The sequence below is a fragment of the Mustela putorius genome, unplaced genomic scaffold (assembly GCF_011764305.1).
Source record: "Mustela putorius furo isolate JIRA1106 unplaced genomic scaffold, ASM1176430v1.1 tig00003972_pilon_pilon_pilon, whole genome shotgun sequence".
NCBI lineage: Eukaryota > Metazoa > Chordata > Mammalia > Carnivora > Mustelidae > Mustela > Mustela putorius.
In genome coordinates this window covers 19958926-19972704 of record NW_025422115.1, presented here as the reverse complement: position 1 = coordinate 19972704, position 13779 = coordinate 19958926, and the positions used below count along the sequence as shown (strand labels likewise).

The 13779-nt window shown below is 55.6% G+C and overlaps 2 protein-coding genes across 3 annotated transcripts in view; one reads left to right on the top strand and one right to left on the bottom strand.

The window, feature by feature from the left end:
* The first annotated feature begins 2155 nt into the window (after window positions 1-2155).
* LOC106006449 (proline-rich protein HaeIII subfamily 1-like) lies at window positions 2156-12827 on the top strand. The gene is made up of 4 exons (XM_045070424.1): window positions 2156-2172; window positions 2235-2927; window positions 3664-4464; window positions 5524-12827. Exons 1-3 carry the CDS (start codon window positions 2156-2158, stop codon window positions 3740-3742), a joined length of 789 nt encoding a protein of 262 aa, XP_044926359.1. The 3' UTR covers window positions 3743-4464; window positions 5524-12827.
* PKM (pyruvate kinase M1/2) overlaps window positions 3721-13779 on the bottom strand; it is a 26710-nt gene continuing 16651 nt past the window's right edge. Inside the window, exons 4-11 of one of the 2 annotated variants that reach the window (XM_004758344.3) lie at window positions 13542-13673; window positions 12927-13113; window positions 12208-12478; window positions 10577-10727; window positions 10251-10403; window positions 7644-7810; window positions 5093-5274; window positions 3721-4441 (exon numbers count right to left, since the gene is read on the bottom strand). In XM_004758344.3, coding sequence (XP_004758401.1) covers window positions 4335-4441; window positions 5093-5274; window positions 7644-7810; window positions 10251-10403; window positions 10577-10727; window positions 12208-12478; window positions 12927-13113; window positions 13542-13673 — 1350 coding nt within the window. In that variant the 3' untranslated portion in view covers window positions 3721-4334. Of the gene's footprint in view, window positions 4442-5092; window positions 5275-7084; window positions 7252-7643; window positions 7811-10250; window positions 10404-10576; window positions 10728-12207; window positions 12479-12926; window positions 13114-13541; window positions 13674-13779 lie in introns of both variants that reach the window. The other variant, XM_004758345.3, reaches the window with a different exon arrangement.

Below are 13779 nucleotides of genomic sequence, written 5' to 3'. Positions count from 1 at the left end.
CAGAAAGCTCCATTCCCAGGGGTCCCTGCTATCCCTTCCTCCTTCCTTTCCTACATGAGTAAACACCTGGGGGTTTCATCAAAGCTGCAAAGGTTGGTGATGACGGAGAGTGAGACTGATGCCCTGCAGCCTGAGTGAATAGCAGCACAGTGGCCTAAACCGACTTCATGCCAAACTTAACCTTGGCACCGGAGGCAGTGGCAGAAATGTAGGGGCCTATGTTCACTTTTCAGGAAAGGAGAAAAGCAAGTTATTTCCTGGTGTCCAAACTCAGACACTGGACACTGGACCAAGTGGAATGCTATTTGGTTTTCCATTGTGTGTGTGTGTGTGTGTGTGTTTATTAAGTGAGTTCTATGCCCACTGTGGGGCTTGAACTCATGACCATGAGATCAAAGGTCATGTTGCTCCACCACCTGAGCCAGTCGGGCACCCCTTGATTTCATGGACTTTCTGTAGGGAGTCATAGCAAAGAAGAAATTATGTGAAGAAATAAAATACCATCAGAAATTGAGGGGAAATTGAGGCAAATAACAGAATCACTTAATGTCATCATAGAGAACACCCTTGGGAGCCCAAAATCCAATTTCCTTACCTTATGATGATGGCAAAGCAGACCCAGAAAGGGGACCTGGCTTTCCCCAAGTCTTAGCAAAATAAGAACAGCGTGAGCCTTAGAACTCACTTCCGATTCCCAGAGCAAGGCTCTTCATGCTGTTCTGATAAATACAGTATGTGGCATTGCTGGGGTGTGGGGGGTCCAGCAAAGCCACAGCTTCACCAGATTAAGGACTGGGCGGAGCCCCCCCAAGCAAGCACTTGGAAGAGCTTCAGGGAGGCTGGCTGGCATAAACCCATCCTGAGTCCTGCCGACCCCAACCTCAGGGGGTCATCGTAGGTGGGAGAACTGGCACACAGGTCTTTCTGGTCTGCATTAAGGCTCTTGAGGGAGGACTCACCTAAGTTCAGAAATTTGAAAGCAACCTGGAACATCAAGGCACAGATTGGTCCAGGCTGTCCCCTCTAGGCTAATTCCCAAATTTCTCACTTAGGCAAGTCAGGAAGAACTTCATCTTGGTCCCAGCCCAAACTCTGGTGGGGGCTTGGTGGCAGTCTCTATCAGCTTTGCCCTCTGTCCTGTCCGTTTGCCCCAGAGATGCTCACTGCTTATATGGTCCTGTCAAACTGTAACCTCAAACCATGTCTGTCAGCATGGGCTGGACTCTAGCCAACATAATCAGAGGATTGGGGAGAGGGCATACTGACCCTCTCACTGCAGGACGGGAGGGACACCCTCTCTACGCCAACTCTCTCTGCAACCCTATAAATCTTTTAAAGGAGCTGGACCTTAGAGCCAGCTAGAGGTGTACATGGGGCAAAGACATCACAGATTGTCAGGGCCCTCTCTTATTCCCTAAGATCCTGACACCCGCAAGGATGGGGCACCCTTAAACAACCATGAGGAGTGGGGAGACAAACCAAGTAAGGGCAAATGAGGCTGGGTAGAGACCCACCAGCCTCTGAAAACAGGGCAGAGGGAGCCCCTGAGGATTCAGCCAGTTCCATGAACCTGTGTAGAGTGGGCACAAGACTCACACATTCACCCTACCTTCCCCAGTGCTAGCCAGGGGAGCCAGGCCAACCTCCAGAGCTCACACTGTGGGGCTTGGGACCTGGGCAAGCGTAGGAACTTGTTACAGCTTCATTAACTGTCACTGTCTTCCCTAAATAATCCAGCCAGCAGCACCCAAGACCTCAAGGTGCAGAGGACCCAGTTCCTGCTGTCACGTGAAACGCCACGTCCAGCCTGCCCAACCTCCTTGCCCCTTTCCCAGCCGCAGGAACTTTCCTTCCTCCCAAAGAAGACTTGGATCAGATCTCCAGGCTGAGAGACCGGCCCCAGCCCGCCCGATCAGGACCGGCCTGGAGCACGGGCGCGGCTGCTTCGTGCCGGGACAGCTCCACGCTGCCTCCTGGGCCGCCGCGGGCCACTACAATTGCAGACCGGCTGGGAGAAGAGAGGGTCTAACCCCTCCGAGGGCCAGCAGGGAAGCGCCAGACTTTGGGTGAGGGCAGTCAGGACGAGGGAATCGGTTTGGCTGGGGCATGGATGAGTGAGTGAATGAATGAATGAGTACAGGATGAATGAATAGCGATGGTGGCGGAGACGCGGTAAGAGGCGTCCCACGGAGGGTGCCCATCCTGATGCTGCCCGGACTTCTCTCATCCCCCAGCGCCTACAGCGGGGCCATCTGCCCCCTCGCCAACACCTCGCAGCCCCCGGAGGAGCCCGGACCCGCGCTGCGCGGCTCTGGAGCCGAGCCCAAACTCCGCCGGCCGGGAAGTGCCTGCCCCGCGGCCAGAATGTGCCCAGGCGTAGGGCGCCCCGAGGCCGCCTCGTCCCGCCGGGCAGCGTCCTCTCGTCGCAGCCTCCGATATCCCCCACCCGCCGCCCCGCCGCCGAGCCCAGCCCGCGGGCCTCAGCGCCTTACCTGCCCGCCTCGGAGGCCTCGCCCCGGCTCAGAGCGGTCATCGCGGCCCCTCCAGCAAGAGTCGGGGACCGCGCGGCCAGACCCGGCGCCCGTCGGCCCGCCTCCGCCCCAGACCGCCCATTGGCTGCTCGCGCGGGATAGGCCCCGCCCACTGGCTGCGCTCACGACACGGGCCCCGCCTATTGGCTGCTGGCGCGGGACGGGCCCCGCCCACTGGTTGTTCCTCCTCCGCTTCTCTGTCCCGAGCTCAGCGCAGATTCTACCAGTACCTCCAGACCCGCAAGTCCGGGTGGCCCGGGCCTGGGTCTTCACCTCCTGCCCCTCCCAGCAGATAGCTCGCGTCCCCTCCAGGTTCTTCCTCCTCAGCCCTACCGCAGCCAACTGCAGCAACCGGTTCTCGTCCTTCTCTAAAGCCTCCCGACTCAGAGCTCCAGGGTAGGTTTCAGCTTCTCCCCACAGCACCGACGGGACAGGAGTTAGGGAACACAGGACATTTTAAACAGGATAGTCGGGAAGTTGGACAGCCCAGGAAGGCGGAATGCTTTTGCGCTGGGTCCTGAGGAGGGACTGATGGCCAGAAAAAGCTGAGTGGCACGATGAGACAATATGCTGGGCCTTCAGAATGAGGCCAAAGCCCTATTCCTGGAGCCCACCCGACCTTCAAGGACCAGTGCTTCCTCCCACCAGGTAGGGCTTGATTCTTGAGGGGTCCGGAGAAGTAAGGTGCAAGCCAGATTCCGTTCCCTTCCTAAACCTCTCTGAACCACTTGGCCCTGTTTTGTCATGGAAGGGGGGAGAGTACTGGCAGACAGTGGGGCACAAAGGGCCCAGAGAGAAATATTCTGAGCAGAAGCTGGTGTTCTCCTACAGTGCCCTTACTAGGGACATCTGCTGGTGAAGATCTAACCCACCAGAGCAGAAGAGAGGGGACTTGTCTCTGCCTCTCCTCTTTGGTCCAAATAAGCCAGTAAAATGTCCCAGCTGCGGCTCACAGACCCAGCTACCGCCTCCTCAGGGTGCTGAAGGGGTACGTATCTCTACGACAGTCATCTCCTCCTGTTTTCCCAACACCTCTGTACACCACAGAGGATAGGAGGGCAGGTGGCCTGGGTTACCACACAGAAGTGACCACCAGGAGGTGCAAGGTTCTTGCTGTTTTTGCTCTACTCAGATGGTGGGTTTCACCCCTCACCCCACTCCACCCCCATCAGAAAAGAGAGGAACCGGGTGCTTCAGCTGTTGTTTATTGACACACAGGTAGGCTCTATAGCAACGGGCCTGGAGGCGGCTGCAGTAGTGGGGAAAATGGGAGGGTGGAGTGTGCCTGCAGCGACAGCTGAGTGTAGGAACAGACGTGCACAACGCACAAGGGGGAAGTGGGGGAGACGGAGGGGGGTGGAGAAGCAAGTAAGGGCCCGAGCCAGTCTCCTGAAACTGGAACCACTGCCCTATGCTGCTACTCTTGCTGGTGTCTCTTGACCCCAGGCCAGGATTGGGAGTTCTCTGAGCATGTTTTCTACAGGAACAGAATGGAGTACGCAGAGGAGAAGAAGCAGGAGCTGTTGCCCTCCAGGTTAAACTCCAGGGCTTCCAGTCCTGCACCCTTCCTTCATCCCTTGCTTGGGTGAGGTCACACGATGTGCAACCCAGCTCTGGGTCACCTCACCTGAACAGGGCCTTAAAAAACAGTCATGTTTTACAGGGGCATTCAGCTTCCCTGGCATCCCAGCCCACCAGCGCCACGTGACAGCCCCCAAGTGAGCACTACAAGCATTGCTGGCCTAATGAATGGAGTGGGGGAAGGGGATGGGACAGGGGCTGGAGGAGGGGCTCTGGGGCCCATCACGGTACAGGCACGACACGCATGGTGTTGGTGAAGCCGGAGCCGGGGCGCCACCCAGTCAGCACAATGACCACATCGCCCTTCTTGAAGAAGCCTCGGGCCTTGCCTGAAGGAAGAGAAGAAAGTTTGGTGAGTGAAAGCCAACCTAGGCAGGTATGCACCTAGCTGACTCCTCCAACGTGGGAGATGCAAGCAGGACTGCGGACCATTACTTCCTTCCACCACAAGGTGGCGAGAGCCTCCCAGCCCAGGCAAAGCAGATGAGGGAGGCCGAGATATTTCCTTATCAATGGAATGGCAGAGTTGCCGGGGACCTTTGGACATCATTCATTTTACACTCTAGAGGGTGGAGTGCTTCCTCTCACATCCACTGTCACCTCCTTTTATCAGGGACAAAGGCCATGAGTACATAATCTGTGTGTATGACACCCCACAGTGTAGAAGCCGTGGCTTTTTTTTTTTTTTAAAACCCTCAGTAATGAGCAAATGCCTAAGAACAGACACCCATGACTACCCAGGATCCTTTTTGTTTGGGGCCCCCCAGACTGGAAGAGAGAGATAAGAGGAAGTTGGTGGCTCAGCCCAGAACTTCAGGGAATGGGAAGGAGGATTCAGAGAAGACTCCCAGGGAAGAGAGTGAGGATTCTTGTGCAGCCTAAGGTCTGCCTGTTCCCTTTTGGAGGACTCTAGGGATATCAGTGCTCAAGCACCCTCCCCACACCCCTCCAGGCTCTAGCTCTTGCTCCCAGCCACGCACCAACATTCATGGCCAAGTTCACCCGAAGGTCCACGTCCTCAGCCCAGGCCTCCTGCACTGGGTCCTTACACACCACAGGGAAGATGCCACGGTACAGGTGGGCCTGGCGAGCAGTCTGGTGATTCCGGGTCACAGCAATGATGGGGGCACGGGGGCGGTATCTAGCCACCTGGTGAGCAGACCTGAAATGGGATGATGGACGTGCAGAAGAGACCATTAAACGGTGTTCCAGAGCCACCCGGGATGCCCCACAGGGCCTTCAGCACCAGCTCACCCTCTAATCCAACTCACTCTGCCAGCATGAGACCCTGGCCATTTTAGCACGTGCTTCCATGGCCAGGGAAGCCTGTCATCCTCTACCTTCCAAGGAATAGAATATGACCCTTCTTCCTATGCTCTGCTACCCACCTGCCTTCCTCTCCCTCATACAGCCCAGGGCCCCAGGATTATATCAACCCAGCATGGACAGTCTCACCCATTCACCCGACATGGCCTGCAGTTGGCAGAACCCCCTCCTCTGAACTTTTCCACTCTGGCAGATACAGCCCTACCCAACCTCACCAGCACCCACTCCTCTTGCTGCCAGCAACAGCTACAAGCCAAGCAGCATGTGAATAGCACCTGATTCCTGACATCTGCGAGGAACAGGGTGGAGCCCACCAGTCCCCCCTGCGAATGTACAACATAAGCCTTCTCTCCTGCTGTGCCCTCTCCCCTGCCCACACAGCCACCTTGGCCCTGAAGCAGTCTCAGCAACTGGGCTCGAGAGCCAAACCTGAGGATTTCTGAGCAAGGCTTCAAAATCTGGGTATTACCCAGGAGGCAAGACTGGGAGATGAGAAGGTTAGTGTGGGAGGCTCTCTGCCTGTGAAGGCTCCTCTGGAGGGTAGGGGGCCCCTTGGAGCCCCAGTGCCAGATGCTTCCTTGCACACAGACACTACCCTTGTGGTTGTAGATGTGTCTTGGGAGTTGGGGAGACTTGCTTGCAGGATCCCCTGGGCCTCAGAAGGCAAGCTCTAAGGACACTCAACAGGTGTCAGGGAAACTTAAGCCATGGCAGAGCAGAGACTGCCCCTCTAAAGGCCTGGCCCCATACAAGGCTTTCAGAGGGAAGCAACTGCTGAAGTCGGGACTTGTGAAAGTGAAATCCCAGAAGACTGGAGCTAAAAATAGCCGACCAGCAAAGGCTGGACCTTTCCACAAAGGTCAGCCCTGATGGCGGGAGCTATTTATCCCGAGCCCTCTGCTGAGGGAATGTGCATAGACCTCGTGCCCTAGTTCTACAGGCTTCCCCACCTGCCGCTCCTTGGTGCACAGCAACCCTGGAGCATGGAGGCAGCCAGTCTGACCCCCTCCACCCTTCCCTTCCAGGAGTCCCTTGTGGCCCTGGGGGCAGGGACAAGGAGCATACTCCCAGACGGGGGCAGTGACAGAGGCTAATAACTCCGTGACCAGACGAGGAAGAGATCCCAGGTCCAAGGCCAAGCACAGGCCTCAGCTTGGTGGCACGGCACCAGAGTGCCAGCGAGACAATGTGGTGACCTTTCCTGGTCCTGAACCCACTTGCCTTTGGGGCCCAAAGACAGACAGGGACAGATGCACCAACCAAACAGCACTTTGGGGAACATCATGAATTTTCTGAATAGAACTTTTAAAGAACACATGGTAGCTGGAAGGAACAAAACTGGCCACCTTTTACTTTTTTAAAAGATTGGCTTGTAAGTAATCAAATAAGCATTGTAGTGGGTCTATCTGTATGTAGTTCTGTAACTAAGTCTCTGGTTTATCTCGAGGCTGTAAACTCGCTTTGGATACAAATGCTCCAACACCACCAGGGAGTGCTGCCTGGAGTCCTTTGGGCCCAGGTGGCAGGCCAAGGGGTCTTACCTGGGCTCAGGGCCCTCCGAGCCCCGTTCAATGCACTGCTCTCAGGACGCCCACGGAAGGTGCCCCGGAGCAGGGCATCCCCTGGGAGCCACTGCCACCTCCTACCTGCCGGACTTGGTGAGGACGATTATGGCCCCACTGCAGCACTTGAAGGAGGCCTCCACGGCGCCCACGGCGGCGGCTTCTGTGGGGTCGCTGGTAATGGGCGCCAAGCGGCGGAGTTCCTCAAATAATTGCAAGTGGTAGATGGCGGCCTCTGCCTCACGGGCAATCTAGGGGAGCAATATCCGTCCAGAGGGACAAGAGGGGGACAGAGCTTTGTCAGAGCTGCGTCACAAGGGAGAGGGAGGGGAAGAGTCGCACAGACAGCTGGAGAGGGACATGGCCCTGCATGTGAGGGCCAAGAGGCCAACCAGTGGAGGGGCTGAGCTGAGCAAGATCAAGGCTCACAGGAACGAGTCCCTCACCAGCAGCCTGTGCCATCCACTGCACCTACCGAGCTGAGGGCCCTTTTGGTCCTGCCCTGCCCTGACCTCCCTGGCTGGCTTCCTGCAGAGAAGAGGACCGGAGCCCAGGCCCCAGAGGCAGGGCCCTAGCTGTCTTCTAGATCAGCTGGAGCAAGAGGCTGGTAGTCCTGCGGAGTTACCTGCCCTTGGGGCCCTACCTGCCAGACTCCGTCAGAACTATCAAAGCTGCTGCTAAACACTTATAAGAAGCCTCCACGCTGCCCATGGCCATGGCTTCCATGAGGTCTGTGGAGTGGCTCGAGCCTCGCACAAGTTCTTCAAACAGCTTGCGGTGGAACATGGCTGCCTCAGCCTCACGAGCTATCTGTAAGGTTTAGAGGGGGGGAGGAGAGGCAAGAAGAGGGAAGGAGGAGGGAGAAAACGAGAGACAACACACGGAAAGACAGAATGGGGAATTAATCAGAGGAAGGTGAACTTGGGTTAATTGGCTAAATCTGTCCTTCATGCAGATGCAAAGAGGCAGCATGATGGAAGCCCCAGGCTCAGGGATGGGTGGAGAATTACCAGCATCGACTGATTGCTGCTGCCCTCCCACAGAGGGAAAACTGGTTCTTCCCTTTGGGAAGGGGTTTTTGATTGGGGGCAGGGGTACAGGGAGACCACATGGCGGCAAGCTCTAGCACTCGGCACAGAAGCGTGCCCAGGCTGGGCCCACGCCACTCCCTGGCAGGACCTGACCATGCTGCCTCATGACACAGCTCACAGGAAGGAACAGGCCCTCCCTCCTCACATGGCTGTCTGGTTACCGCAGGGCTGGGCGCCTGGCTTCCAGGCACGGGGCTGCTGCGAGCCCTTCCAGTGGCTGGCCGTGGGATCACGCTGAGTAGCGCCGCAAAGCTGGGGTCAGCTGGAGCCAAAGCCACGCAGCTTCACCGTGGTCCAAGCACAAAGGTGGGGAAAATGGCAGATTGGTGAGGGGCACGCGGGACAGCCATGTGAAGGGACAGATGCCTGTGGAAGCACACAGGTGAGCGCAACAGGACACTGGATCAAAATTTAAGGATTATCACAGTCATGAGAAAGCCATTCAGTTATTCACAGACCACCTGCTCAGAGAGCATCAAGGATTGAAAAGACAATGTAAGCTTCAGAGGACTATAACGCAATCACCAGCATCTTAGAGAATGAGGGGTGTGGGGAGAATCAGAACATCTCATTAACTTGACAGTAGAAGCAAGTACGTGGCAGGATTTACTAGGTTAAAGGTTTTCTTCCTCTAAGAAGGGACGGCATGCAGTCCAAAGGACAGGAGACATGAACAGGAAACAGAACCATACCTGAGATTACTAGCCCTTAGTTATGGGTGGTTAATGGCCTCAGATACAAGAGAAAGCAGTGGATGGTTAAGAGAAGCTCTCAGCCAGTGTTAACTGGGGGTGTGGAAAGGAGAGGCCTGCACCACTTAGCCCAGAGCCCATCACTTATCTTCTGAGCAGGGCCATCCAAGCCCTTGGTTCTCTCTAAGGTGTCTGTTCAGAGGAAAGACTGGGATATGGAAGAACAACAGAAGCTCAGAGGCCAGAGCAGGATTCTTATTCTCTGAGCCCAGTACAGGCCCCTGCTGGAGACCCGACCTCATCTCCAGCTGGACAAAGCCCTCTGTTCCTGAAGAATACTGGCTCTGAAGCCAGCAGATCTGGGTTCAAACTGAGGCTGTATCATCACATAATCCTCCTCTGTAAGCTGGGGTGACATCTATCACTCAGGGAATACGGAGATTACATCAATCTATAACCTAGTAACCGGACACACAAAGTGAAGGAGGAAGGGGTATTTATATCTGGGGGACTGCAGGAGAGGGGCATCACACAAAGGGCATGGGGATCCTTTGCTGATGGGAAAGGAATAGGAAGGTCAAAGAAAAACCACTTCAGGATCCGAGGCGAGTTTGCTGAGCTCATGTTATAAGCACTGACATTGGACCATTTTAAGAAAGTGAATTTGTAGCACGGTCTCCCAGGCCTCAGGAGGCCTGGTAACTGAACCCTAGGTTAACACTTCACTGCATCTACAGCAGGACCAGACAGGGCTGGGGAGCTGAGAAGGAGCCAGGCAGTGGGACGTGGCCAAGCTGAAGCGCCTTGAGAGCTAGCTGCCTGGTGGGGGAAGAAGGGCCACCTCCAGGACCCTTCTGGATGCTCTCACACCAGGACCAGCAGGCTCGGTCTCTTTCCACCTGTATCGACTTATGGACTTGCTGTCAGTCGCCAAACCCCACCTTCCAGCCTGAGGCGAGTGCAGCAGCTCAGCAAAGCGGGCCCGGCTGCTGATGCCATGCATGCAAGGCCAGCTCTGTCACCTGCACGCCAGCTCGGTGCACCCAACAGCCTCCGCTACAGGCCCGGGGCCCCCAGCGGAGGCACCTCATGTGGGACAGGTGGGGACCCAAATGGAAGCCGGACAGGTGGGCTGGGAGGAGCCCAGGGCTTTTCCCAGAACAGGACAGAAGCACCTGGGTCCTCTGGGCTGTCCAGAGAAAGGGGCAGATTCACAGCCTTGACACCGGAAGTGAACTGTCTGAGGACAGATGGAGGAGAAGGACACCTCCAAAACAGGAGGGAACAGGAGAGGGTGTGTGGGCAGGGAAGGCAGAAGGAAAAAAAACCAAGACACCCCTCTCCCCCAGCACACACCTCCTCACTCCTGTTGTGACTCAGAGGATCACAAAAGGTTGTGGGCAGAGAAGCCTAAAGGGTGTGGCTCCGTAGGGGAGCTCGCCTCCCGGCCCTGCCCGGACAACTCACCAGGTGCTGCATGCGCACGGCCTCAAGCGGGTAGTCCCCTTTGGCGGTCTCTCCGGACAGCATGATGCAGTCAGCTCCATCCAAGACTGCATTGGCCACATCACTGCCCTCAGCCCGGGTGGGACGGGGCTTCTTGATCATACTCTCCAGCATCTGGGAGGACACAGAGCACAGTGAGATGCGGCCGGGGCGGCCTTCAGAGAGGAAGGACTACACACTGACTCCCTGGTGTGTGTGTGTTTGAAGGGGGTGGGGATCCTGGGAAGAGACCAGGCAGCACCACCCCATGCTCCCCCAAGCGTGTGAGCATGAAGAGAGGCACATGCCTGCGTCGCACAGATGACGGGCTTCCCAGCTCGGTTGCACCGCCCGATCATCATCTTCTGAGCAAGGAAGACCTTCTCTGCAGGAATCTCAATGCCTAGATCACCACGAGCCACCATGATGCCATCGCTGGCTTCCAGAATCTCATCAAACCTGCCAGAGGGGGTAGGAAGGGAGAGAGGCTCTATGGAACAAGGCCACAAGAACAGTGAGGCTCAGGAGGTTCTCCTACATTCTTGGACTCAGCAGCCCTTCACCGGGAAAGCTGTCCGTGACCTCACCCTGGGTGTGCAGAGGTGACAGAGTGTCCCAGCTATCTTTGTCTCCCAAGGCAGGCTAACAGTTCCACTTGCTGACCGTCTTTAGCACTAGTATGGGAACATCACCGAAGGGGCCAGGGAGAGGACAAGGATTCTTCCAGAGCGCCATGGGTTTGTTTCCTTTCCACCTGCATCTCCTGAGGCCCCTCTAAGGGCATCTCTCTACCACCGGCACTCCAGCCAGCACTTCCCAGGCAGAAAGAAGAACACAAGGCCAGCTGACTACTCCTGATACAAAGGTCCGTGGCCGTCCAGCCAAGGATACTTGAGGGCTGCTCCTTGAGACAGCCTCCTCCCACCTGCTGAAGGCAAAAGGATGTGTGGCTTTGCCTGGCCTGCGGCCAAGGTCAGCTAGCATAACCCACGGTTTATCAGGACGGCAAAGAGGACTCCGTGTTGCCTGGTACAAAGGACATCTACACAGAGCTAAGCACGGCAAGGTCAACGGTGGGCAGGGCCAGTCCTCTCGCCCTCCCCAAGTACACACCTAATCCACACAAGCAGATCTAGGGTTTTAGCTGTGCTGACTTATATTCCTAGTAGGGAGCCCAAGAGGAACAGATGTCACCAAGCTGGCGTACTCACTTGCTCTACCTAGGGATACTGGGGAGGTAGTGACATGGAGCTGGGCCCAGGCACACTGGAGGAGACATGCGCTTTCCTCCAGGAAGATGATGTGCCAGAGCCAGCCCAGGCATCAGGCCAGCTGCTTCCTTCATGAAGACAAGGACACCAGGAGCTTCCACAGATCTCCCAGGTGAGGGACCAAAAAAGAGCCCCTTCTTAAGAGCCTGCCATTGGGGAAAATGGTGGCAGAAGTGGAGGATGAGGGGAAAGGTCCCTTTATTCCAGCAAAGCAGTGCTTCTGATCAGAGGGACAGCATAATGGCCTCTAACCCTGTAAGCACAGACCCATTCCCCCTCCAACACTGGTCCCCGAGTCTATGGGAAGTTAATACACCTTTTTTCCCCCTTCATACCAATGGCTTGGGGCCCCTGGCTGGCTAAGTCAGAAGAACGTGCAACTCTTGATCTCAGCGTTGCGGGTTCGAGCCCCACATCGGGTGTAGAGATTATTTAAATAAACTTTAAAACACAAATAAAACCAAGTAAATAAATAAATACGAATACCAATAGCCATCTGCTCCCCTTCTTCAGGTGTTTGGATTGAGCAGGTCTGGCCTCAGCTAGAGAGTCTGTATTCAGATGGGCAGGTCGCCAGGTCTAGGACCTGGGTATTCATGGGATATGGTATGCTTTTTAAAAAACAAGGCTGGGGCTGAGGGAGGCAGGGAACAGAGAGGGGCACTCACCTCCGAACTCCCTCGTGATTCTCAATTTTGCTGATTATCTTGATGTTCTTCCCTTTCTCTCCCAGGACCTTCCTGACTTCATGGACGTCAGATGCCTTGCGGATGAAAGATGCGAACACCATATCTACATCCTGCTCTACCCCAAATTTCAGATCCTGGATGTCCTTTTCCGACACAGCAGGCAGGTCCACAGCGGCCCCAGGGAGGTTCACACCCTTCTTGCTCCCCAAGGAGCCACCGTTCTCCACCTCCGTCACCAGGAAGTCAGCACCTGCACGTAATTGGGGATGGGGGGGTATGTTCAGAATTCAGATCCCAACTCACTACCTGTATAATCTCGGCCAAGTCGATTAACCCGTCTGTGCCTGTTTCCCCACGAGTCAAACTGGGACAATAACTGCTCAGGAGGATTGTTTTAAAATTTAAATGAGTTACCACATAAAATGCTTAGCATAGTACCTGACTCTTAAATATTAGCTGTCATTCCCAGGGAGGAAAGCAGAAAAGCAGAAACAGTGAGGATGGGTAAAAATTTCAGATGCTCCCCGAGCGGGCAATAAAGTTGGACTGAAGTGTGTTTTAAAGCACAAGGAATAATAAAAGGAATTCCTGAGAACAAACAGAGCGGACCTTGCTGTCAGCCAAACTTCCCACCGTCCTTGGGTCAGGGGACGTTTAAAGATGGTTCCAGAGCATGACGTGCCACCTCCTGTACCTACCTTTCTGCTTCACCTGCAGAGAGATAAGCCCGTCGTCCACGTAGATCTTGCTGCCCACTTCTACCACCTTGCAGATGTTCTTGTAGTCCAGCCACAGAATGTTCTCGTCGCACTTTTCCATGTAGGCATTGTCCAGGGTGATCTTGAGCGTGGCCCCTTTCTTCAGCTCCACCTCCGCAGTGCCGCTCTACAGACCAGAGAGTAAGCTGCGAGCCCACAGAAAAGCTCTTCCCCCCTGGGGAACCATGCTCATCACATCTCCACCAGAAGTGACAAGAAAGCTTCTGGCTCTGGGAATCCCTGATCGTGTTCTTAATCTTACCTCAAGGAAGCCACCCAAGGAAAACCTACAATGTTTTAGTCCCACTATATAAACAAAGGGGGGGGGGCGGTGAAGGACAGAGACTTAGAAGCAGGTTTTTAGAGTAAAAAGTGCGTCTCTCTCTGTGTTAAGCCAAATACGCCAAATCAGCCTTTTTGACAGTGACGAACAGGACTCTCCCGTCTAGGATCTGAACTCCGAGGAGCGCCTGAGCTGGGCAGACTGCAGAGGCTGGCTCTCTGGAGCCCACGCCCTCCTGCGCCCTCCCTCTTGCTGCTCCCCACGATACTCACGCCCTTGATGAGCCCCGTTCGGATCTCGGGTCCCTTGGTGTCCAGGGCTATGGCAACCGGCCGGTAGAGAATGGGGTCGGAAGCAAAGCTTTCCGTGGCTGCGCGCACATTCTTGATGGTCTCTGCGTGGTACTAGGGGGGAAAGAAGGAAGCTGGAATGGGTGGTCCCACACGAGGACCCAGCGCTAGAGCTGAGGCGGATCACTCAGGAAAAGCCTGTGATGTTCTAGACCACCTT